The sequence below is a fragment of the Lutra lutra genome, chromosome 9 (genome assembly GCF_902655055.1).
Source record: "Lutra lutra chromosome 9, mLutLut1.2, whole genome shotgun sequence".
NCBI lineage: Eukaryota > Metazoa > Chordata > Mammalia > Carnivora > Mustelidae > Lutra > Lutra lutra.
The window spans coordinates 54,335,908-54,361,921 of record NC_062286.1 but is presented as its reverse complement, the minus strand read 5'-3'; the positions used below and the strand labels follow the sequence as shown (position 1 = coordinate 54,361,921).

Here is a 26,014-nt window from a genome sequence, read left to right as displayed (position 1 = left end):
CTTAAAAAGTTTAAATGTCACTAACAGACACCAAACGGTACTCCTGTGCTACTTAATTGTGAGATTATGGGGATTTTAACTTCCTTCTCTACACTTTTCTATAAATTGCTAACCTTTAGTGTACCTGAGGAGCTCAGTCGGTTAAATTACTAACTTTTGTGTAATAAATATGTACAATTTTCTCTCATTTTTAAGAAATTTTAGTTGAAATATAGTTGACTAGGTATCATTTTTATTAATAAAGGAGAAAATTAGTTTTTTACTATTACTTCTTTAATTTAAAAAAAGGTCTAATTTAAAAAGATATCTCCCTCTCCCTGTAAACACACACACACACACACACACACACACACACACACACACACAGAAACAGCTCAGAAAAATCTTGGATAGAGGCTAGAACATCTAATTAGAATTCTTCAAGCCGTTCCAAAGATCTAAGCAATTATAAGAGATTAGCAGTGATGTTCTTAAATTCAGAAATATTTGCTTAAAGTATGTGTATGAATCAGAGAGAATAAATCCTGTATATTATTGACACGTCATTCTGTCATTGTGATTCAGAATGATTCTAGGTATTTCTTTTTCCCTACCTTTTATGTTGGAAATCTTCTGAATAAGAAAAAATATACGTTAGCACCAAGATCTGGGGCTCACTGGTGTGCCACAGCTATCTGTGGGACGGAAACTATGGAGGCAACAACTGTGAGCTCCGTGTTTCAGGTATTGGCTATACTAACCGGTTCCAGCAGAAAACGAGGGAGTGGCAAAAGCATCACCTTGAGTCGGTTGAAAGCCTGGGATCAAACTCTCAGCAGAGCCTCCAAGCTTCTCAGGATGTTTGCCTGGAGGGACAAAACACCACCGAGTTCATTCCAGCAGAACCCCATGATGCACACACACAGGCAGGAGGTGGAGGGCACCTTCTGAACTGACTTCTCGACTGGACTCCTTTTACTGCCTCAAGGCAATACCTCAGCCGTTCACAGGCCCTTGTCTAATCACTGCAGTAACTGAGACAACAGCTGAGAAAAGGAAAGAAGTTTTAAGAATCAAAGATAGCACATGGGTTTTGCAAGATGGAAGGACTTCCGGAGACTGGGTGTCCAACGATGTGTGTGTAGTTAACACTACTGAACTGTTCACTTGACAATGGTTCAAAAGTTCATATTTATGTTATGTTTATTTATCATAATTTTTAAAAGTATTTTATTTATTTATCTGAGAGAGAGAGAGAGAGAATGAGTGGGGGAGGGTGGGCAGAGGCAGAGGGAGAACCATGCTTCCAGCTCAGTAGGAACCCAACATGGGGCTTGATCCCAGGACCCAGGGATCATGACCTGAGCGTAAGACAGATGCTTAACCCACTAAGCTACCCAGGCATCCCTGTATATTTGTCACAATTTTTTTTTTTCAAATAAATGAATAAAAAAAGCAACAAAAGAGATGGCTGGAGCTAACGCCCAAAAGCTCAAGACATTACTCAGGCAGAATGCCTCTAGTCCTTACTTGGAATCTATTTGTTTTTATAAAATACTACTGAGCTTGCCAATCTGTTTTCCATGTTGGAAACAGTTGAGGAGAGAACATGAGAAGGGGGCGCGGGGGAAATAGCAGGAGATGTGACAAGGGATAGGCACAGTGGCAGCAGTTTAACATGACAGAAGAGAGACCGGAAATTAGGAAAAATAGACATAAGAACTTTAAAACCTGGGAGTGTCTTAAGTGCAAAAATACTAGCATTTTCAATACCCACAAAGGTATTTCTGTTTATTCTAGAACAATAAGTGGCATACATAATTTGAATGAAATAATTTGACAGTGAGATAGTTGTCTGTCAGAGTTAAATCTTATATCCTATCTTTCGTTTGAAACAATAAGTAATATAAATTTTTAAAAGATATCTATGAAATAAAGTTAAAAGAGATGAACATAAGTTAAAAGAGTCAAGTTAAAAAAGATATGGTCGAAGTTCATATCATTCACTCAGTTCTGATCATTCCTTTACCCTGTGTTCTTGTCTAATGCCTAGGTATTCTTTTTGAAGAATTTTCCCAGGGCGTGCTGTTGTTTTCCAAAGTGTACATGTGTGTCTGTGTATACAAGTCCCCCCTTCCAAAACAGACTGTGGGGGGGGGGTTTGTTTTTTGTTTTGTTTTGTTTTAAGAAGGCTCCACACCCAGTGTGGCGTCCAGTGCAGGGCTTGAACTCATGACCCTGAGATCAAGACCTGAACTGAGATCAAGAGTTGGACACTTAACCTACCAGCGCTTCTCAACTCTGGGTTTTTGAGAGTAGAAATGGTACCTTCTATTTGATCAGCTCTTCACAGTCCATCAACAGTACTACAGAACTCTGACCACAGTCAAAGATTCTAAGTTCATGTGAGGGCACACTCTCTCCTGCGTAAGCAGTTACAGCCTTCTGGGACAATAAACACACACAGGACAAGAAAACCAACACATTCCTCCAAGGAACGACCATGCTTGTCAGTATCATCCTGGTTTATGCCACCAAATCTTTCCTAAAAGTGTCCCACTCTCTTTACCACCACCCACAACAGGCCAGGCGTTCCTACGGATGAAAAGATGTCAGTACTCTGGTAAACATTCAAAGCAGTTTTCACTTAAACTTCAGATCAAGACTTTGAGGGGAGGAAAGACCTAACCCTACATTTTCAAACACATACTCCTCTAAAGTCAGGGTTTAAGAATCACAGAAGGGCACCCATTGCTCACCTTCCCCCAGCTTGGCAAAGTCCTTGTTTAGCAGTTCCTCAGCTGTGAGTTTGGAGAAATTGTCATCATCGAAGGGATTCCACGTAGAACCTTCTGAAGCATTATAAACGTTTTGCTGGGAGGTCCGAGGAGAGCCTGATGGAGTGGTGGTTGCAGACCTATGTAGGTTCCCACCCCCACGAAATGAAAAGAGTTGACAAAGGGTTAATCTACTTTCTCTTTGTTTTGAGATCAAATTGTTTTCTGAGTCAAACCATTCTTCTCTGCAATAGTTTTCTGAAAGGGCTTTCCATGGCAACTAGACAGTTTCCACAGATAACTTTTATCACCGTGTGAAATAAATGTCTCCCTTTTCTTCATGATCCACTGTCTCCCACTACTTCTTTAACCTCTTGCTTATATTTTTGGTCTCCTCTGCCAGTCCTTTCACAATCCAGAATCCCAAAGCGACCTGTTCCGAGGCTTGTGCCTCCTGTGGCCCCCGCCAGAACAGCCACAATGACTGCCCCCAGGCTGGCTGGGACTGAAGGCTGCCTCCCATCTGTCAGGATCTAGCACACAGAGAATGAAGGGCTGCCGTGAGCAATCACCATCAAAGTTAAGGAGAAATAAAGACAGTTAGCAATATCTTGTGTTTCTGGGTATCATTGCCTAATTTTCTTCTAAAGTCTCTCTTGATGCCATTTGCATTTAACTAACGACTTCAAGAGTTTTACTTTAGAGTCCATGGTTCCAAGAAAGCTGAGGGTCCAAAACTGCATTCACCTAGCAAGCACTCATTGCAATCCACTTGACTCCAGGCACAGAGCCCATCACTAGATTTACAATGGTTAAGACATGGTCCTCGTCTTGGAGGAATCTGCAGGCTAGGTCAGCTGGATATACAAATAAATAATGATAATATAATGGGATACATCTCCAAAAAGGTTCAGATAATTTATATATGACACCCAAGGGGTCAGAGAAAAGGGAACCTCTGACATCGATTTTGATGAATAAATAAGCATTTCCTAGGTGGACAAGGAGAGCGGTAGTTCAGGGAGAGGGCACAGGATGAACAATGTGGCCACAAAGACAGAGAATGACACGTCCACCAATGTGATGCAACAGTCTTTGGTCTGTTAACCAATGAGTTCAGATATTATCCCACTGGCAATGGGGAGCCAAGGAAAGATCTTTATCATGGAGAGGGTTGGTCAGACTAAGATTTTAAAAAATACTCTGTGGAACATGGAATGGATGAGAGAATGGAAACAGTAAAGCAAGTAAGAAATTATTTCTGAAGATCAGTATGGTCTATGTACTACAGGCAAATTCAGTTTCTGAATGAACACAGACACAGACGTACCTTTACATATATATAACTGTGCTCCTCTACATACAGATGCAGGGAATTACATAGCAGTGGCCCACAACAGCCCTAGCCCACACAAGTGAAAAAGAGAAAGGGGAAACACCACATACTTGGACTTATTGAGGCTGGCTTCAGCTGCAGCTGCCTGGAGCAGCTGGGTGGATTTGCTGGCAGGGACCCCAAAGACGGCACTGTGGGTCACGTCACTAAGAATCCGCCTGTGCCCAGCACGCTGGGTTTTGGGGGATGAGGGAGGAGTGAGAGATCCGAGTTTCTGCCCCTGGACGGTTGGAGGTGGGGTTGTTTGAACCTTTGGCTGTTGTCTTACTGGGGCTTGAATCTGCTAGGAAAAAAAAGAAATGGCAAGTGTTTCAAAAAGAAGGGAAAGGAAAAACAAACTGACAAGCATAATAAAAAATGCCACATGACAGCTAACACGGGACTCAAGTGGCTGAATTTACCAAGAGCACCAAGAAAGAAAAAAAGCAGTTTTGGACAATCTGAGCTCTAGCTGTGGGACTGACGGCATGGTATTTATCTGATGCTTAGACATAAATTTCCATCTTCATCAGCAATCCTCTACAGAGCAGCCATACACAATACAGCCCAGAGCATAAGGCTGCAGAAGCTAGTCCTCATCCCCAAAACCAAGAATGTATCCTACAGGACCACTTTCCGCTTCTGGGGTCACATAGGAGCTCATTCAGAATGCCTCCAAAGAGCATGCTTTAAGCAATCTACCACCACAGTCAGAAGCCAATGAAGGCACAGCTCCAGCTAAAACACATTTGAGCTGAATAATTTCTGCCAAGAGATCCCTGACTCTGACAGAGCTCAGACTACTGGTTAGGAATAAGTTAGAATTCCATTGTGATTCATAAATGGTAGTGTTTTTGTTTTGCTTTGTTTTGTTTTGTTATTAAGGCTCTTTATTTCACTATTAAGGTGGGTCTACAAGATTTTCTTTCTGTGGCTCCCCTGAGAAAATGTACAGGATTGGAGCAGAGGGATTAACTTGTTCCCACCTTTAGTTTGGAAATGGCACGGAAGAACAAGGTAGAGAATATAGTAAGAAATAAGAAAAAATTGGAAAAGCCCTTGATGACAATTGATCTAGTAACACAAGGACTCTTCAGAAGGCAGAACAAACTGTCACCACAGAAAAACAAATAGGAACATCTTGTGGCCACGTGGTTAGACCTCATGCATCTGATACAATCTACAAAGTGCTACGTCAAGAAGATGAACAAAAAATAGCACTAAGAAGACCACCTAATGCTTTAACTCTGTCAGTCCAGAGACAAAATGATTCAGAATATTAAAGGACTCAGGTATTAAACTATCCCTTCCCTCCAGTCCCTTGTTTCAGACTAAGATGTCCCTCCATGCTGCAGCTCAGCCCTCACATTCAGTGCCTTCGTAGGTAATCCTGAGAGAGAAGGGAAACCAGAGGGGCCAGCTACTTGGGTCAGGATGCTGACAGCCTGAGATTTTGTCCCCATATTGACGCAGACTCTGAATTAGACTGAGGCAGGTTTATATGCACGTATGAGTACACAAGCATTCACCAACTGAATGACACAGAACAAGCCTCTAACATCAGTCAGGTTAAGGTCAGAGGGAAAAGCAGCTGACACATCTCTGAGGGAGAAGCAGTCTATTCTGGGAAGACCAGAGCTCCGGCTCCACAACTTCCAGTGGCCTAGGGCTGTACCTACAACAGCCAACCTAGAAACCAGTACCCACAGAGACCACCATGGCTTTATGGACAGAACAAGATCAGCTAATTTCCTCGAGTCTAAGACAGTCATTGCTTTGAGAAGGATATACTTCACTGCTGAGTTCCTTTATTTTGAAGAGTCCAGACTACTTGGAGAACATTTCCCTTCTTCTTACCTATCCCCATAGGCAGCATAGTGAAGAGCAGACACTTCAGGAGGACACCTTATGCTATCACAGCTATCTACTAATACAAAACCACTCCAATCCGTTCAGCTACTCCTCACAACAGCTCCATCAGGCAGACAGTTTTATTTCCATTTCAAATCTAAGAATATGAGAGACAAAGGGACCTTAGCACAGATTCCAACTCCCTCATTTCAGAGGAGCTGAGACCAAGGCCTCCTGAGGTTAAGGGCTCGCTCACGGTCATAGAGTCAACTGGGGACAGAATCCACGTCTCCTGATTACTGCTCAGGACTCTCTTTTCTTCACCATCTATGTCTCCTCCAAAGATGGGATTAGGAAGGGGAAGGGGGAAACAGACAAAGCATAGTGGAGAGAGAATCAAAGTAGACTCAGATGTCTGTCTTGCTAAAGATTGTTTTAAAGAACAAAAATATGTAATTATAAAAGGAGTACACTCAGGTCCAGGAATGCAACAATATACACAAAAGGGGAGAGGGAACCACCCAGACTTCCATCCCACTATCCTAATACAACTGTTTTTATCTTTTTGGAATCTTCTATTTAAGTCCCTTTTCAAGTACATACTTTTCCCATAATTTCAATATTATCTCATGACCGTTTCACATTGTTGTACAGATGCTATAACCATGATTTGTAATGGCTGCACAGTTGGCTTCTTGAACAATTAGGTTACTTTGATTCTTTTGGCTGTTACTAATAAGTCTATAATAAACATTATGGCATATTACCATTTTCCTTTTGTAGATTACTGCTTTAGGATGGCTGCAGAGTATTCTCTCTCTCTCTCTTTTTAAAGATTTTATTTATTTGACAGAGAGAGAGAGACTGCAAGAGAGGGAATACAAGCTGGGGAAGCGGGAGAGGGAGAAGCAGGTTTCCCGCCAAGCAGGGAGCTGGATGAGGGGCTCGATCCCAGGACGCTGAGATCATGACCTGAGCTGAAGGCAGACGCTTAACTGACTGAGCCACCCAGGCGCACCCAGAGTATTCTTTTTTTTTTTAAGATTTTATTTATTTATTTGACAGATGGAGATCACAAGTAGGCAGAGAGGCAGGCAGAGAGAGGAGGAAGCAGGCTCCCCGCTGAGCAGAGAGCCCAATGCGGGGCTCGATCCCAGGACCCTGGGATCATGACCTGAGCTGAAGGCAGAGGCTAAACCACTGAGCCACCCAGGCGCCCCCAGAGTATTCTTTACGCACCCCCAGAGTATTCTTTACACTCACTCACTTGCTCCTCTAGGTAAGTCCTGAGAAGGGTCACCAGAGAAAGGGATAGGTCAAATCTGGGAAGCTCTCTGACTCCTGGCAGAAGCAAGTTCTGCTCCTGTTCTTTCTCTATCCCCTCAACCAACTACCCCAGAGCGAAGTGCTCAAGGTACATTTTTAGCCAAGGAACATCGAGAAGGTTTATAATTCATTCCCGAGAGAGGGACAGCAAAGGGGAACATCATAAGAAATGTAGTCAGTTACTGTTGATCATTTCGTCCCCCTGGATGACCATTTGTTATTATTAGCCTTAAACACAGATCAGAATTCTTTGGTTCTTTCCTCAGCTCTGCTATCAGTCTGTGTGTCTTGGGTAATCCCTTTCTAGCCTGGGTCTAGTTTCCAGTTCCAATAAATGAGGGGAATAAACTAGATAATTACAATCTCAACTGCCTATATCATATAATAATTTTATGTTTTTTAGATTTTATTTACTTATTTGACAGAGAGAGACAGAGCGAGAGAGGGATCGCAAGCAGGGGGAGTGGGAGAGGGAGAAGCAGGCTTCCCACTGAGCAGGGAACCCCGATGCACGGCTCTCTATTCCAGAACCCTGCAATTATGACCTGAGCCGAAGGCAGATGCCTAATGTCTGAGCCACCCAGGCACCCCTACAATAATTTTTTTAAAAACTCCATTAACAAGAAGAACTTCAGTTTGTATTAAAAATAGAGAAAGTGGCTGTCTACCACACGCCTGCAGGGAAGACTGAGTTGTTTCAGAAACGAAGGTGTAAAGACACTGACACAAACTAAGCTGAGGCTCAAAGAAGACAATCTATTTACAGCAATGCTTCCTTTTTGAAAACATGGTTTTCCGGTTTAAGATGGGTGACAAAACTCTATTAGAAATCAATCCTCAGGGTCGCCTGGGTGGCTCAGTGGGTTGGGCCGCTGCCTTCGGCTCAGGTCATGATCTCAGGGTCCTGGGATCAAGTCCCGCATCGGGTTCTCTGCTCGGCGGAGATCCTGCTTCCCTCTCTCTCTTCTCTGCCTGCCTCTCCATCTACTTGTGATCTCTCTCTGTCAAATAAATAAATAAAATCTTAAAAAAAAAAAAAAAAAGAAATCAATCCTCAGAAAGACGGTTTCTTACTTTTCCTTCATTTGGCTAGTAGCTGGACTTCCCTGGGAATGAGAGAGTAGCTGTGATACTCTATTGGCTGGATATGTACTATGCCTTTTTCTATCACTAGAATATTTTCTTCACGATCACTCAGAAATATGTGAGTACAGAATTAAGAGCACATGGTAGAGGAAAAACATATCGTGCCTGAGGTTGCTGAAGCTGTAAAGATCAATCAGGAGAGGAGGAAGGAGTTCTGACGCTGTAGTCAGCCTGTATCTAGAAGCGGACCTGCCCAATTTCTGAACCAACAAGATGGCTCCCGCAGTACGCAGGTGCTCTGGTACCCAGAGGATTGGGTCATGGTAAATGGTCCCACCAAGGAGGCCCCTCAAGGCCGCTACATGGTAGACTTAGATGAGGTCATGTTGCAGAAGACCAAGAATAAGTAAAGCCCTATCAGGCGTCAGGGGAGGCCATGCAAACCTCCAGAGACTGGAGAGGCCACAGTGGTCAAACCCCCACTTCAAGGGAAAGGGATTCACTCTGATCCTACCTGGGTCCTTGACTGACCTACACAGGCACGGACACAGACAGCGAACAGCTCTTTCTGCCAGTCTAATTTTAGAGTGATAATGTTTCTCTTCATCAGTAGCCTAGAATCGTTTTTTGTTAAACCTCTTACCTTCTACAGAATACCTCCTCCTGACCTCAGGCATAACAAGAGAACAAAAATCAAGTATTTTAACCACAAGCCTAGGGCAGCCGCCTCTCCCTAACGCAGGGGCCCCGCCCTCTGGCGGGCCGGCCCGCTGCTCTCTCCTGCTTGGGGATTCGGAGCCCTGGCCGGCTCTTACCGCCGGCTCCGCGGGCGCCTGCGGGGCTGCGGCAGGGGGCGCCTGGGGCTGCTGTCCCGCTGCCGCCACCGCCGCTGCAGTCTTCTGCTGCAAGGCGGCCTGCTGAGTCAGCAGCTGTTGTTGGTGCAAGCTCGAGGCCAGCAGCTGCTCTTGCTGCTGCTGCTGCTGCTGCGGCTGCGGCTGGTAGAAGTTCTGCATCAGCTGCGGCTGAGAGCTTCCTTGCGACACCACCGGGAACTGAGTGATGGCTGGTTGCTGGGCGGCTGCGTGCACTGCCTGAAACTGAGCAGGAGAAGTGGCAAAAAGGACGAGGGGAACAGAGTGTCTCAGAACGGTATTCCACAAAAGACCAATGTCTCAGGAATAACCGAGCCCAGTCTGAAGCCAAAGGCAAGGGCAGGCAGAAGTCTCTTAGCTTGGCCTCAACTTGGGAGGGGGACCTCAGGGCATTAAAATTAACCCCACAGCACCTGACACTGCCAGGCTGCATCGAGGGCGCTGGGCCACCTCCTGGCTTTGGGGAGTTTCTCTGGCAAGCCTAAGGGCGTCCCTTTGTGCATTTTGTGACTCCCCATGCTGGGGTGTAAGGGAAGCTAATGAACGATCTCCCAAACCCAGAAGTAATCCTGTTTGTAAAGGGATTTGTTAGCAGCCAAGATTAAAATGCTTTGCTCCACGAACAGGATGAAGCAGGGACGACACTGAAAATAACCTAAACGCTAAACCAGCTATAAAGACTCTGTTCGAGCCCTGCTGAAAATTATTTCCCTATAGCTCTATCTTACTAACTGTCCCATCTTTAAACATTCAAAATGTTCAGTATCCTCTAGCACACTTACTGGTATTTTATCTTGTGTCTATAACCGATTCTTTCAAGTTATATTCTCTTAAAAACTGCCAATGGATAGGGATACTTCTTACCCATTTGTCTATTCCACACTGCTAAGGGCTATGGGACACACACACACACACACACACACACACACGCGCACACACGCCCCAAAGAAGCGCCTACTAATCAACAAAAGTCAAGAACTTGCCTTTGAGCATCCCAAACACTGTTACTTAGTTGTAGAGTTAGGGGATTGGATAAGGTTTGCCTCCTAGGGCAAAAGTTAAAGGGTTAGCAAAGAAGCAGATGTCAACAAGTAGCTGCTTATTTATAACTGCAAAATGCTGGAAATGACCAAATGTTTATCAACAGGGGACACTGACTGAATAAACCATGCTATGTATCCTTAAAATAAAAATGCTCTCAAGTTGTAAACAGGCATGAGGGCTCCCTCTATATTATGGGATGGAGAGAGCAGAATTCTGTAACTTTGAAACTGTAAATGTTTTATATTTTCATACAACAAAATTCACCCAAAATTTGGCAATAACTACAAATCAAAAGCAAAATGAAACAAATAAACCTGTGTATCAAACTGATTCCAGAAAATAATGAGCAAAACATTTTAAGAATGAAAAAGACAAAGAAATCTTAAACTGGGGCACCTGGGTGGCTCAGTTGGTTAAGTCTCTGCCTGTAGCTCAGGTCATGATCCCAGAGTCCCAGGATCGAGTCCAACATCAGGCTCCCTGCTCAACGGGGAGTCTGCTTCTCCCTCTGAACCTCTCTCCTCTCCTGCACAAGCACTCTCTCTTTCACTCTCTCTATCAAATAAATAAATAAATAAAATCTTTAAAAAGAGAGAGAGAGAAATCTCAAACTGTTTCCAGTACTCGTGTCAGCACTATTATCTTGAAATTATAAAGCAATTAAGTGATTATGTTAATGTTGTTAGGAATCAAGATCTTCAGATCAGAAAAATACAAATATAAAATCCAAGGAGTTAAGCAAAAATCCTATAATTACAATTCTGAATTAGGAATATAAATTTGCATTCATTGTGTATATTCTGTTAACAAAACAAAAGAAACAAAATATACTTCCCAAGTATCCACTCAAAGGCCTAAAAACAATAACTGACCCATTAGCAAAGGAGTATCCTTAGCATCAAAATGTGGTCTCTAAATACCATTTTTAAAAGGAAAGGGAGCTCCTTCAGAGAGATGGCTGTATCCAGGTCAAGGGCAGAGTGAGACTGGAATGACCTGTTACAATAAACAGCAAGGAAACCATTAAAGATGGCTGGGTCACCACCAAAGGACCCAGGAACCGGCCTAAAGAGACTTCTACTGGCCAAAGCTCGGTCAATTTAGGCATCAAAATAAAATTTTAAAAACGGCAATGTCTGAAAACATAAATATGTTTAAATCCCTGAATTCATGACACTAAAAACAAATCAAAAACCTCTGTTCACCTTTAGATGACACTAGAAACAAACCCACTCTGAAAACTAGTAAACACAGGCAAAAACTCAAGCATTTTTTTCTTGCCTTTTCTATATACACAGTATGTCAGGGTCATCAAATAGTTGAGAAAAATTCTACTCAGAAAAATTCCAGCCCCTAAGTGAAGAGGGAATTTTAGAATATCACCATGTTTCCATGCCTGATGAATGAATGGACTGAGGAAATGATTAGCAGTTGCTGCTAAACTGATCTGGGACATTGAATGAATGGATCAGACAGACAATACCAAACTCACAGACTGATTTTAATATTGATAAAAGAGAGCGACAACCAGACCCTATACGCCTCCTAAAGAGATGCAACTGGAAGAACAAAGAACTATCCAACTGAACCAAATTTTGAGCAAGCCTCAAAAAATCACCAGTTTACACAGGGGATGGAAGAACATATTATATGGCCACAGGGATGCAATCAGCCAAATCCAGAAGGTGGAAAATTCTACAGGACAACTGACCCAGTTTCTTCAAAAAATTAAATGGCAAAGGGAAAAAAAAAGGGAGAGGGCATTATGAATAAAAGGGGACTTGAAAGATATGTCAATCATTATAAAATGAATTATGCTCATAGTAAAAAATGTAGAAAAACTATGAAAAGATAATGGAAGAAAAAAGATTTGCATCTAAACATAACATGTGGGCCTTGTTTGGAACTTGATTCAAACAAGCCAAGTGAAATTAGGAGACATCAGGAAGTTAAACATTACTGGGTATTTTTTAAGAAGAAGAAATTATTATTTTTAGTATGGTAATGGTGCTATTGTATTAGGGGGAAAAAAAGTCAGAGAGCTAGAGAGAAGAGAAAAGGAGCCCCTTAAAACAGCTCCCTTGGTGAGGCTCCTCCATCAGCTGAAGAATCCCCATGGCCCAAGAAAGGGGTGTGAGTGGCCCCATGATGCATCCGCTGTGCACAGCTTTCTGGTATTTCGTTCTGGAAGAAGCAATGATGCGATGTCTAGTGGCTCCCTGTCTTCCGGGTGCTTCTCAAGAAAGATGCCTACGTCTCCTGGGCCTGTCCACAGCGCCGCCTCAAGCAAGGGTCAAACTGAACGCTTTACCTGTTGAGCCTGGGTTTGCTGCTGCTGCTGCTGCTGCTGCTGCTGCTGCTGGTAAAACGTGCCCGCGGTCTGCTGGGGTGGTGGCTGCTGCTGCTGGGGTGGTGGCTGCTGCTGCGGGGGCTGCTGCGGCTGCTGCGGTTGCTGCTGCAGTTGCTGCTGCGGCTGTTGCTGCTGCTGCTGCGGCTGCGGCTGCTGCTTGAGGAAGAGTTGCTGCTGGTGCTGGGGCGTGGCCTGGGCCGGAGTGGGCAGAGCCTGGGCTGGAGTGGGCTGTGCCTGCTGTGGGGTGGGTGGAGCCTGCGGCTGCTTGGGCTGAGACTGTGGTAGAGGATGGCTGGGTGGGGGCTGGGTTTTTGGTTGGGGAACACTGGCTAAAAGGCCAGGCTGATTGCTGGATCCTGTAATGAGAATAAACTCCATATAAGGGCTCCAAACTCTTCCAGACAAAAATGGTTTGCTTTCTCTTGCCAAAGAAATAGAGAGAGGGGTGATAAGTAGACAGATAATCCCAAAATCCATGTGCCTCCGTCTTTTCATCTTCGTGCTGAACTACGTGCTTAGTGTTTTTCAAAACAAGGTTCAGGGACAAGGTTCAGTGCTTGCCTCCTTCAGAAAGCCTTCCCTTATTCACCATACCATCTGTCAATTACTCCTTTAGTCACCACCCGAGTCCATATTCAACTGGCCTTTGATGCTATTGTATTCAAATGCAATCTTTGCACTTAAAAGCTTCGGGACAAAAGCCTTCTTTGATATTTTACAAGTAAGTTACACAAACCCAGTCATAGGTGCCCAGATGCCTGCCTATGAGTAGATGACCACCAAATTCACCAAAAGCAGCTTCCTGGTAGGGGAAGTGATGACTAAGGTCCGTTACTGGATAATTTAAGTCCTCTAAACTAAATCATCTCTTTAGAACCAGAATACCAAAACACGGAGTGGAAACAGATACTCTAAGTAGACAGAGCATTAAAGAAACAACACCTCTGTGTCAAAACAGAAGAGAGTCTTGTTTCTTTCAAGGCCAAGAGAAGAAAATGAAATAAACATGAAAGCATGGGATGAATGGACCAAGCCAGAAAATCAGGGCCAAGACTAGAAAAAATAGAGGTTTCACGCTTCAGTGGTCTTGGAGGTCCCCCGCAGAATCCAGTGAGAGGACTCCCCTTTTGCCAGCCACTTGCCATATAATTTCAATGTGCACTCACCCCCTGTTCCTCAAGCCAAACCATTATTCCTCATGTGCCTCTGGATTCCATTTCTGAAGCAAAAGTAGTCTTCCCGAGACTTCCGTTACTGACCAGGATAACCAAGAGGTGTACCAAATTTTAAACCGAGTTACTGACCTGCAGCCTGGGGTGGGGGCTGAACTGTGGCCCTCTTTCGAGGTGTCAGGGCTGGCTGGATAGGAAGGATCCCTGGGTTTGGCTGAGTCTGCCCAGCCTTAGGCCTCTGCCGGGGTGCAATTGAAGTCTCTGTTGTGGGAATGGGATCTGTCAGTCTAGAAAAGGAAGCGGGGGGGACACAGATTCACATTAACGTGGGGAGAGTGGGAGAGGAGCAGACAGAGCACTTGATGGACTGGCTTTCCCCTCCACACTCATCCAAACCTTCCAGATCGGCTTAATTGACATTTGTCAAAGGGTATTACACAGGATGTTATGTGTTACTCGATGTTATGAAACAAGGGTTGGTGGGAAAGAAGTTTAACACACTAATCAAAATACATCGAGCAGATTTCTTTCCAGCAGAACTTTTCATGGGTCCATGTGCATGGAGAACTTTGAAGAGAGCCCTAAACCTGAACTTGGAATCCTTCGACCTAGTAATTCCTAGGATTTCCCAGAATATACTTTGGGGGATAATGGAAAGGGGTTTGAAACAGGTGTTTTTCAGATATAGAGAGAACTCAAATTTGGTTAGAACTAGTTATCAAAACGGTCTCTCTATAATTAAAAAAAGCATGTAAATGAGTGATTCCAATAAGGCAAGTAGAAGGAATGAGTAAATAATTCAAGATAAAGGATTTGGGGACTATGACAGGGATCTATTTCCTCAATATACATGTACCTCTTCTCCCCAGGGGAAGAACTTTTAACTACTGTATACCTTAAATTTATTAATTTTTAATTTTTAACTATTTTTAGTTAAATTTTATCTATTGGACACCTTAAATTTATACAACGTTATATACAAAATATATTCCAATTTAAAAATTTAGCTAGACTTCACCCAGAGTAAAAATCACATTGTCCAGCCTCTCTTATAATCAGGTGTGGCTATGTGTCTAAGTTCTGGCCTTACATGGGAAAGCAAATTGTCACATGGCAGTTTCCAGAAGCCTTAAGAAACAGCTAGGGTATGCCATTTGTCTCTCTTCTTTGGCTACTCCTTCATTTGTTGCTTGGAACAGGAAGTTACCGTTTTGGTCTGTGAGGTCATAGCTACAATCGTAGGGAAGGAAGAGTGATAAGCTTGAAGAAGCCTGGGTGTGGGGCAGAACTGCCAAACCAACCACGGACTACTTACCTCCAGTCTATCTTATATGAGCCACAGTCATTTTGAATGTCATAGCCAAATCTAATTCAAATTAACACAGGGGGGACTGCTGGGTGGTCTTATTCCTTGTGATAATGTAAAAATTCAGGGATAACTTCTGTTCATTTAGAGCAGTTCAGTCAGCTGGCTGCCATCTAACTCAGAACAGAGTAGTGGTCTTTTGAAAATACACATTGGGGAGTATAACTGAAGTTATGCCAAAACAAATGAGCTTCATGACTATTCCCAAAATATGTCTGGTACAGTCTCCATGAAATGTAAGATAGGAAGCAAAGCAGCAGGTTCCCATGTGCCTTCCCCCTGACATATCTCCAAGGGATGTCCACTGGGGACCCTGAGGCTTCCTTTGCAATCCTGCTAGAGGGATGCTCTTGTGTGGAGTAGAGAACTTATAATATAAAAGCTATCATATTTGGGGAGGCTATAACCTGGGGAAGGAAGGTAGAAAAGAAAACAGGACAAATGTTGGAGAAGAAAGGCGTAAGAATAATACAGCCAACACTGAGAAAGTCCAACAGACGTCTGTAGAAACCAAATGTTAATTAAGAATCTCCACACTGGATGGATTTCTCTTTTTTTTTTTTTTTAAGATTTATTTATTTGAGAGAGAGGAGAGAGTAAAAGAGAGCGCGAGGAAGGGCAGAGAGAGAGAATCTCAAACAGACTCTGTGCTGAGTATGGAGCCCAACACAGGACTCGATCCCACGACCCTGAGATCATGACCTGAGCCAAAATCAAGAGTTGGACACTCAACCAACTGAGCCACCCAGGAGCCCCTGGATGGATTTGTCTTAAGGGTAACATCTTAGAGATAAAGGGATTTGGAGTCAGAAAAAAACTGTATTTGAGCCTGCTTCCTGACTAACTGTGTGATAATAGGTATGCCATTTGACCTCTTCTTGCTTTGGATCCCTTCTGTAGGAGATGGAGAAAATAATACATCATGAAGCAGATGTGAATATCAGATGCATCAACGACTGTGAAACCATTTTTATAAACTGCAGAGTGCTCAAAATGTTAGTCTGAATGGCCCTCAATATGCTCTGAAAAAATATCTTTAAGCAGGAGATCTGGCTCTAAGTTGTCCCATCTATGTGTTTGTGTGCAAATCATTCAATGCACAGAACAGAGGAAGGACCCAATATGGATGCTAGAATTCTGGGCTTTTTTTTACTAACCACATATTGATTGATTACCTTGGGCAACTTATAATTCTGAATCTGTTTCCTCATCTGTAAAATGAAAACAGTAACGGTTCATAGATCTACTTCAAGGAAAATAAAGTCATCTTATTTATACAAAGAGCCTTGTATGGTATCTGCTATACACGATGCCTTAATGAAGAGTGGTTACTTTAAAAACAGAGTCAGAAAGAAAAACTTAACCTCTTGGGACTGGGGAGCAAATATGGTAATGCAAATGAAATCAATGTAAGTTACAGATAGGACACCTTAGGCCCAAATCTCTGGGCTGTAAGGCCTGTGTATTCTTGAGCATTCTGGATCCATACAAACTAACAGTTTCACAGTCACTAATGTTCACATGTGCCTTATGATACAGGTATGCTTTTCTTTGTTTGACACAACACAGCACCACTCAGAGCGGTACCGGTCATTGTCATTGTTATAAATGTGGGCCTTTGTGGGGCTGGATCCTTGCTTAGCCTCAGTACCTTCCATATTTGGGTCTAGAGCAATATGGGCATAAACCCGAATACTCAGCTAGTGAGCTCAGCCCCAAAAGCAATTTCCAGAGGTGAGCACGGCCAACTTCAGTAAGGAACAGACTACAAAGTAACATTGTTATTGATTACTGAAAATTATTATCGAAAATAACACTGTTATTAATATTGTTTGCTGAATTTGTGAAAAATAAGTCTTAACTTTTGGGGCCACATCAGTGTTTACATTTATTCCATAAACATTTAAGAATGTTTTAAAATGTATAAAATTTAAAATGTACAAAACATAAAATGTGTAAAATTATTTTACTGTTCTATTAAAATTCACATATTCCCATCTAGGGTACTGTGTTGATAGTCTGTGACTCACGTTTCCTTGCCATAGGAACATGGCAGAAAAAAGAGGTAAACACATCTCTTCGACTACCCTTGGAATCTGCCATTTGGAAGCACTGAGGCCAAGAGGCCGTGCCCCGCAGACCTGCGGCTTGAAAGGGGTCCAAAAACTATGTGCCCCCAGCTGCTGTGCTACTGAAATCCACTGCCATGCTCGCTCTGATGCTATGCTTCCCACGGGCTGCTCCCAGCCTTTGACCCCAGACACAGGGGGATTAAAGTAGGCCTGTTCCTGGGACATAGGGGCTCCCCTGATGGCTGCCTTTGGCTTGAGGATTCCCTGACACCTTTGGTGAACCTTCCTTAAACTGTCTGGTAGTTTCTAGGTCACTTCTACCTACCCTTCCTTCCTCTCTCTGAGTCAGACTTATATCTCCTTCTGATGGTTCTTCCGGCCTTCCCTGGCTGCCTCCCTGTTTTCCCTCCTGGTCAAATAAAATCCTAGCTTCTTCAGTCCTATCTTGGCACCTGCTTCTTGGAAGACCCCATGTTACCTGGAACGCGATTAGCTAAGATCCACAAGCTCTTTTGCTGTTCCGTGCCTTGACCGGCACTCTTTTGAGGTGGTCAGGGCCACAGAAAGTAAGGAGGAAAGGGAAGTGAAGGACTAGAGTGGAGAACCAGGCTACATGAAGGCCAGGACCTCTGTTTAGGATGTTCTTTTTGGCAATATTTTAGGTCAGTTGTTGCTTCCTCTCTGAATGCCTCTGTGCTTGTCCCCAAGCAAAAGAGCTGTGGAGTTCTTGATTCTCTTTCAAATGTAAATGGTTGCATTTCCTTATAGTCCTCCTTGCACTCCCAGGAAGAGACAGAGCTCCCTCTCCAGCTCTGCGCAGCCTCTGGCCACGGGAGCAAACAGATCACCAGGCGCCTTCCCCTGCCACTGTGGCCACTGGCACGGGACCTGTGCACACTCGGGCGGTTCTTACCTGGCCTTTGGCTGGGTCTTTTTTGCAGCTGCCTCACTGGCTTTCACTGGCTCAGGAAGCTTTGCAGGAATGGGAGAGTTCTATAGAATTGAAAGGAAACCACAAAAGGACATTGCAGATTTCTTTGTAAATGAATACCAGCATAACTAGGCCAACAGAAATATGTGTCCAGGATTTTCCGGCATGGCTTCCAGGCCCTGATGTCTAGTAGAGGGAAGTGAAGTCAACCAAGGGTAGATCCCGCCAGTCTCAGCCCCCTTTAGGAAGGCACCATATCAGAGAAGAGGACAGAGCAGCCTGAGTCAGGTGCGCTCCTCCTCCGCCACTCCCAACCTTCTGGACCCTTCGTTTCCTACCACACAGCTTGGAGGTGGTGTTGAGAATGGAATGGGAAAGAGATGCCTGCAACCTGATAGTTGTATCAGTAAATAGTAAACCCACACTATTTAAGCTATGAGCTAGACCTTACAGAAGTCAGTGCTGACTAGCAGCATGTCCAGCTGGGATTCATTCCGTCTTCTGTCTTGAACGCTGGGAGAAAACCAGAGTCACGAACCGTTTGAAATGGTTACCGCACTGGGACTGTCCCAGTGCATGAGGCACCCGTTGACCCACAAGGCCAGCAGAACTCCTACTCCCTGGATTGTGCACCGACCACCTGATACAGGGTCCAACTCTGGAGGGAGCACTCCCGTCCCCAACCACAAGACAACGGCTTAGCACTGCTGAGTGAGTACCAAATGGCTTGAGACTCGTGAAGCTGACTTTTTTAAAAGACCAGTTACCAATCTGAATGCTTCTAATTATACTTCAGGTTATTTAACTTAATGAATGGGAAAGTGGGGCAGCAAAAGAAAAAAAAGGTAATGTTAGGCTCTGTACAAGATTCCTCATTTTAATCTGGAAAGCTGACAAATGGAATACTAGTCATAGTAAATGGTTAGGCTTTTAGGAGGGACCTTCCATTTCCTTCATGTTTCTAGGTGGGGAGAATTTCTGCTAGGATATCTCTCCTTGCTTCTCTTCCTCTCTCCAAGCATTCCTCTCCCAAGGGTGAAGCATGCATTGGTGGTTCAGTGGTAGAATTCTCGCCTGCCAAGGGTGAAGCGTAACTTATTTGATAGGACTGGGAGAAAAAAGTGAGCTCACCTGGCTCACCTGTGCCCTTCCTCCTTTGAGAGGCTGTCCCTACAAAATCAGGCACTCCCTGCTCCGTCATGTGGATCTAATGTTGGGGAGCCTGATTGGTCAAGCTACGTTCTCCGATTCAATCTTTTTTTTTTTTTTTTTTTATTTGACACAACAGAGATCACAAGTAGGCAGAGAGGCAGGCAGAGAAGGGGAGGCAGGCTCCCTGCTGAGCAGAGCACCTGATGCGGGGCTCAATCCCAGGACCCTGGGATCATTACCTGAGCCGAAGGCAGAGGTTAAACCCACTAAGCCACCCAGGTGCCCCCTCTGATTCAATCTTATTAGTAATACAGTCAACACTCTGAGTTCCATCTGAATGATTCCCATATCTGATTCCAAAAGTGGGATGAAAGAGGAGTGTTATTTATTAGTACCTTTAAGCTCCAACAGTGAAATCACGATTGATGTTCACGATTGGGAAAGTTCACGATAGGGAAAACTGGGAAGACAATTTCAGATTAGAACTTACCTATTATGGCATGCATTAGTAAAATATTTAAGGGAGCTGGATCACACAGGAAAAATATGCTAAGACTGTAAAAAGGGGGTTTGTAAGCACTGTACTCCAAAAACTGTTGAGTACAGAGCTTAGGATTACTAAACATAGAAAACACTCCTATGGCCTGATATGTGTGAGGAGGGTAGCAGGAAAGGAGGGTGAGTTATAGATGGTGGAGAATAGAAGCAGAATCAAGAAAGCTCCACTGCAGGAAAGGAGAAAAGGGTCAAGGGGCTTATGTTCCAGTAGGTATGGGAGCAAATTCAGAGGAAGGAAATTCAGGAAGACAGCCTGCTTTACCACCCTGTGGTAGGGAAACACAACAGGCATATAGCTCATAGTGAAATGTGGAAATGTGGAAATTAACAGGACAGTAGGTTGGTCAATCTTCACCCAAAGTACTCAACTCAATCCCTAGGGATTTTTTTTTTTTTTTTGGGGGTGTAACTGCCTTAGTTTAATCATCAAATTCTATGGAAAAACTGGATTCTCTTTATAGTAGATTTTTTTTCATAGTTAGCTATTTTTTTCATAGTTAGCTATTTTTTTCATAGTTAACTATTTTTCATAGTTAACTATTTTTCATAGTTAGCTTTGCTTGCATGCCCCCTACCACATAAAACAAGGGACATCTATATTCATTAAAAGCTGGTTTACGATCCAGGAATTTTAAATGACAATTTGATAATATTTACTTCCCCCTAAAAAGCACCTTTCACATACCTGTACATTAGGAATTGGGCATTCTTTCTTGAGTAGTTTAAATGAGAAGTAGGACACCTGGTAAATATCCGGCCTTTTATCAGGGTCTGGTTCCAACATATACCCTAAGACAAACATATGTGAACATATTTAATAATACCCTAATACTTATTACATTAGCTAGGAAACATAATTTCTCTGTTATCAATTTTTTTTTCATTTTTATTTCTCATAAAAGTCAAACAGTGTAATTAGCTCTTTTCCTCCCCTCTCAGAAATCGAAGTTCTAACTTCCCTAAAACTTTTAATATGTACAAGAAAGTAACAAAGTTTCTGAACTGAAACAAAGATACTTGAAGTTCACATTCTGTGGCTTGGACAACAGAGACTCAAGCAAGCTCTCATTATTAAAGTTACCACCTTCATATTCTGGTACCTCCGAAGTTATGAGCTTCTGGGTTCCTTATCTTGCTAAACAAATGATTATCCTTGATATTTATAATCAAAACTTTTTTTTTTCACTTTCTTTCTTTTTTTTTTTTTTTTTTAGTAATCTCTACCCCCAACATGGAGCTAGAACTCGTGACCCTGAGGATCAAGAGGCACATGTCCACCAACTGAGCCATCCAAACACCCCTCAAAACTCAATTTTAAAAAACTGACTTATTATTCCTTTGTTGGAGATATTAGCTGGTTTCCATTCTAAAAGAAATTACAAAATGATAAATATATCTCTACTTTTACATATTCTATAGAACATTTGTTTATTTCCAGATCCTTTAAGCTTCCGCCCTTTCTGAAGCTGAAAAAATCCCCAGGAAAAACATCTTTGTGAAGACACACAAACATATACAAGCATACATACAAACAACAATGCAAGGCCTTACTGTTTAAGGAACCAAATGAATGGTCTGAAACACTAAGGCTGAAGAGGCTGCAGTCTTGTGAAGGCCCAGCAGAAGAAGCAGGGTTTGGGGGCGCCTGGGTGGCAAAGCTGGTTGAGAGTTCAACTCTTGATTTCGCCTCAGGTCATGATTTCAGGGCTGTGAGACTGAGCCCCGCGTCCAGCTCCTGGCTCAGCCAAGGCTCTGCTTGAGATTCTCTCTCTGTCTCCCTCTGCCCAACCCTACCCCCCAGCTCGTGTACTTTCTCTCTCTCTCTCAAATAAAGTAATTAAAAAAAAAAGAAAGAAAGAAAGAAAGAAAAAGCAGGATTTGGGTTTGAAGGCAGGAAAGAATTTAGTCGGTCAGGGGAGAGAGGGAAAAAAGATATTCTTGGTGAAGGAATAGTCTGGGCAAAAATGCACTTGGGTGAAAGGCAAGGGAAGGCTCTGTTGTGAGGAAATGCAGGTGCCAGAGGGACAGAGAGAAATTTCCTTGTCAGAGAACACAGGGAAATAAGGCTGGGTGGGTGGGGTGGAACCAGAGTATGAAGGGTCTTAAATGCCATGCTAAGAATGTGGGCCCTCCTGTGGGACCACGGGCGAACAAGAAAGTTTACTATGGGGACCTGCAAGGAGGGCACTGTGTAAGACTGATCTCATGGTGAGGCGGCGCTGGACTGACTGACTGAGGAAAGAGGCTAGTGGCCACCTCACCCCTACAGGCACACGCTGGCCCAGTCTGTATATACTGTGGTGAGTGATGAGGATAGAGAGAATGTGATGGCGATAGGAGAGACTCCCAAGAATGAGCACTGCTTAGAAAACGCCTGACTGTACTCTCTTGCGAGCCAAGTCCAAAGAAAACCTAAAGTTTCCATTATCCCAGCTTGAATGGTGACACCACTGATAGAAACTGAAAAAAGAGGGGAATTATGTATCGGGAGTAATTGGGCAAGGACAATAAATTTAATTTTAGACCTGTGACTTTAGGGTGACTGTGGAAACTTCAAGCAGTTTGTAAAGAAATAGGTCAGGGTTTGGGAAAGATATGATACAGACAGTCATGAAGAGTTATTTTTCCTAATATGAATGGCTGTACAAATGTTAAGAAATGTAGTCCCCCCAAATCCTACCATTCTAGCACCAGATCTGGCCATTTCCTATATATCGTTCCAATCTCACTTAGGTAGCTACAGTTCTAGAATAGATATATAGTAGTCCCTCCTTATCTGGGGTGGGGGAGGGAAGAGGGACAAGTTCTGAGACCCCCAGTAGGAGCCTGAAACCGCAGATAGTACAGACTCTGAGAGATACTGTTTTCTCCTATACATACATATGTATGATAAAGCTCAATTTATAAATTAGGTACAGTATGAGATCAACTAACAATAATAATAAAATAAAGTAATTATAACTATATGCTACAATAAAAGTTAGGGGAATGTGGTCTCTCCCTCTCTCTCAAAACATCTCATCACACTGTACTCACCCTTCTTGTGATGACGTGAAAGCATAAATGCCTGTGTGATGAGATGTCGTGAGGGAATGACACAGGCATGGTGACATAAGGTTAGGCCACTATTGACCCAACTATACATCAGAAGCAGGAGTGTCTGCTTCCCAGTGCGGTCAGCGGTGGGTAGCTAAAACCACAGAAAGCAAATCCGCGGATAAGGAGGGACTACTCTCCTGCTTTACCTCTGAAAACCATCCAACAACCATTAAATGCCACACACTGTCTCTTTAAATCACCCCCCCAAACACACTTTTTGTTTCAGAATCAGAAGAAGAGGATTGATGAAGTTGCCCAGTGGAATGGGTAGTTGTCTAACAGCTGTAACTACGTTACCCTGGGTAAGTTACCTATACTTTCTCAGCTTTGGCTTCTTTGTTTGTATAATGGGGATAATTACATTTACTATATGAGATTTTAAGAATTAAATAAGGTACGAGGAGGCCCTTAACAACTGTCAGATGCTCTACCCCTATCTCCTTCTATTTTTTTCAATGCAACCCCACCCGGGACCCAAACGGAGACCGAAACCATCCCAGGACTTATAACCCATCATGGTTAAAATTTAGATGCTAAACCCCCTGACCAATGTGAAACGATGATAAACTATCTCTGCTTCACATTTAAGTACAAGGGCTTGTGCAAAGATTACTCGTTCTACCATCTGGTTAATGAACTGGCGCATATGCTCGCTAGGATGATGCAGAAGAGTGGAGCGTCTAAAAAAACACTTTAAACCAAGCACCGAGTTTAAATGCTTGTTATCAAAATCCAGTGATTAACCTAAAGAGAGAAAAAAAAAAATCTTGTTCCACAGAGTTATACAGTCTTAATTATGTATTCACTCCAGCCAACGCATGGCAATCATTTCAATTTGAGTTGCTTCCAGTTTTGCAAGGATGAATTTCTTATCACTTGATAGGAGTCAGCTGGACTCTTTCATACCGACTGCAAGAGAACAGAGCAGTTCTGTGCCGCTCAGAGCACAGTTGGTATTTCTGCTCAAGTGCAAAAGAGCTTAGATTTCTGGTAAAAAGATCTAGGACTCTAACTAACACTGTTTTATGTCATCTTTGAGTGACCAACCATTACCGGATAACTTATCTTTGCGTCCAACCCATCACTCCTGCGATCCAGTCCCTCTGTCCTCCAGTTCATTCCTGGAGATTAGATGTAAACACATGAAATGAGAAACTTGAAATACTTACTAATTAGGCAGTGCATGTCTTGGGAATATCGAGAGTTATCAGGAATCGTGAAGTTTCCATCACAAATTGCCACCTGACTCTCTCCAAATGGTAAAGTGAAGTAGCATAATTTATACAACAAACATCCGAGAGCCTAAAAAAATAAAGCAGATTGCTACAAGTGGTTTATTTACCATAACTGCCGATGGGTCTACTGAGAGATACTGGCCTTGTCCACATTTACAAGCAGATACAAACACTCTGTACTATTAACCTATCAGAAACTTGAATTTAGAACTCAACACCACTATTTAGCAGCTGATGCACATTATTTTGACCATCATTACCAAACTGTGTTCCAATAAGGAACAAGCATTTCAGCTATTTTGCTCTTAAGAATTAGTAATGCATATATGAAAACCACCTAAATAAAGGGCAGGTCACCTGAGTAATTTTCACAGAACTCTAAAGTCATTTCCTTTGACATCCTTCACGAGGCAGTGGCTGGTCACCTGGAGTGAAGAATAACCCTGAGGGTCAGGTAGACAGTGACATGGTACAGTGGCCACTCTCACTATGGCACTGTCTGCATTAAACTTGGGGGTTTATGGTCAAGATTGCTGGTATCTGAGGTGCGGAGAGGTTAGTTGACACCTACCCAAATGTCTGCCTTCGTAGTGATGATTTTGCCACTGTACAGGTTGACCATTTCTGGTGCTCGATAGGACAGCGTTGTGTATCTACAATCAAGAGATTTGTTTTTTGTTAAATATGTCAATGCTATAATTAAAAACCAGGGGTAGCAGAAATAACTTTTTATTTTTTTATTTTTTTTGCATTTTTAAGTATTTTTTTCCATTTTATTTTATTTTATTTCTTTTCAGTGTTCCCACATTCATTGTTTATGCACCACACCCAGAAATAACTTTTTAAAAACATATACATTAAATTTAAAAAGTCTAGTTCCCTGGGAGCAATCCGCAGAAGAGAACATGAAATACCAGTGCAGAGAAAATGAAAAGCTGTCCTTGGTCTACCCCCATGGCCCTCTAGAAGCAGTCCTTCTTTCTGAGAGCACGAGGAGACCCAGACACTGAGGCACTTCAATAACCACTAAAAGCAACTCTTCTTGGGTCCTCCAATGATAAAATCTCCTGCAAATCCTTGTCTGATAGTGTATTTATACTGTATTCTTTGATTTGTTTTTAAAAACAGCAATTCCCCTAGATTTGGCTCAACTCAGACATATCATACAGGCTGAGACACTGGAGAAGGGCAGAACAGGGTGGGAGGTGACTGGTCTCTGCTGCTAGAAGAGGGATGAAGCAACAGTCCTCCTCTTATCTCTGGCTCAAGTAAAGACAGTATAAGCTCAGCTTCAAAGCGAGTGTCTTGATGTTACCAAGCACATGACTATGCTGCTCAAGTCTCCAAAGCCCAGAGGGCACCATGGTTCAGCTGTCCACCAGCACCATGGACCAAAGTCTTCCTGCCCCAGCTTGGCTGCTGGGCATGAAGCAGGAAAGGAGACTGAGGATCAGGACAGAGGTAGGTGGACGAGACTGCTGGTTTATTATTGGTATTAGTGAGTGTTGTTGCCTGTGAAAAACCTAATACTCTGGACAAGAAGGGGAAGAGGGTTCAGGTTCTTACTGGAGCCAGAAATCTAAAGATGCTTTTTCTCATCCAAGTCAGTGATTCTGTATCTGTAGAGACTTCATAGCCCTACTTACCATTAACTCCACTAGACTGGTGGGCTCCTTATGAGCAAGAAGGAGTACACAGCAATGCAGGCTTCAGTGGAAAGTACATCCAACTGACTAATAATGTCCCAGCTGTTGTGATTCCACTTGAAA

The 26,014-nt window shown here is 43.1% G+C and overlaps 1 protein-coding gene across 22 annotated transcripts in view; it reads right to left on the bottom strand.

The window, feature by feature from the left end:
- AAK1 (AP2 associated kinase 1) overlaps positions 1-26,014 on the bottom strand; it is a 175,796-nt gene that overhangs the window by 37,637 nt on the left and 112,145 nt on the right. For 14 of the 22 annotated variants that reach the window (XM_047747125.1, XM_047747121.1, XM_047747127.1 and 11 more), the window contains exons 7-16: positions 24,817-24,898; positions 24,180-24,312; positions 20,597-20,700; positions 18,184-18,263; positions 13,965-14,119; positions 12,622-13,016; positions 9,210-9,491; positions 4,203-4,435; positions 2,739-2,914; positions 741-845 (exon numbers count right to left, since the gene is read on the bottom strand). In XM_047747125.1, the coding sequence (XP_047603081.1) occupies positions 741-845; positions 2,739-2,914; positions 4,203-4,435; positions 9,210-9,491; positions 12,622-13,016; positions 13,965-14,119; positions 18,184-18,263; positions 20,597-20,700; positions 24,180-24,312; positions 24,817-24,898 (1,745 nt within the window). The remainder of the gene's footprint in view (positions 1-740; positions 846-2,738; positions 2,915-4,202; positions 4,436-9,209; positions 9,492-12,621; positions 13,017-13,964; positions 14,120-18,183; positions 18,264-20,596; positions 20,701-24,179; positions 24,313-24,816; positions 24,899-26,014) is intronic. The other 8 variants (XM_047747123.1, XM_047747141.1, XM_047747124.1 and 5 more) reach the window with 6 other exon arrangements.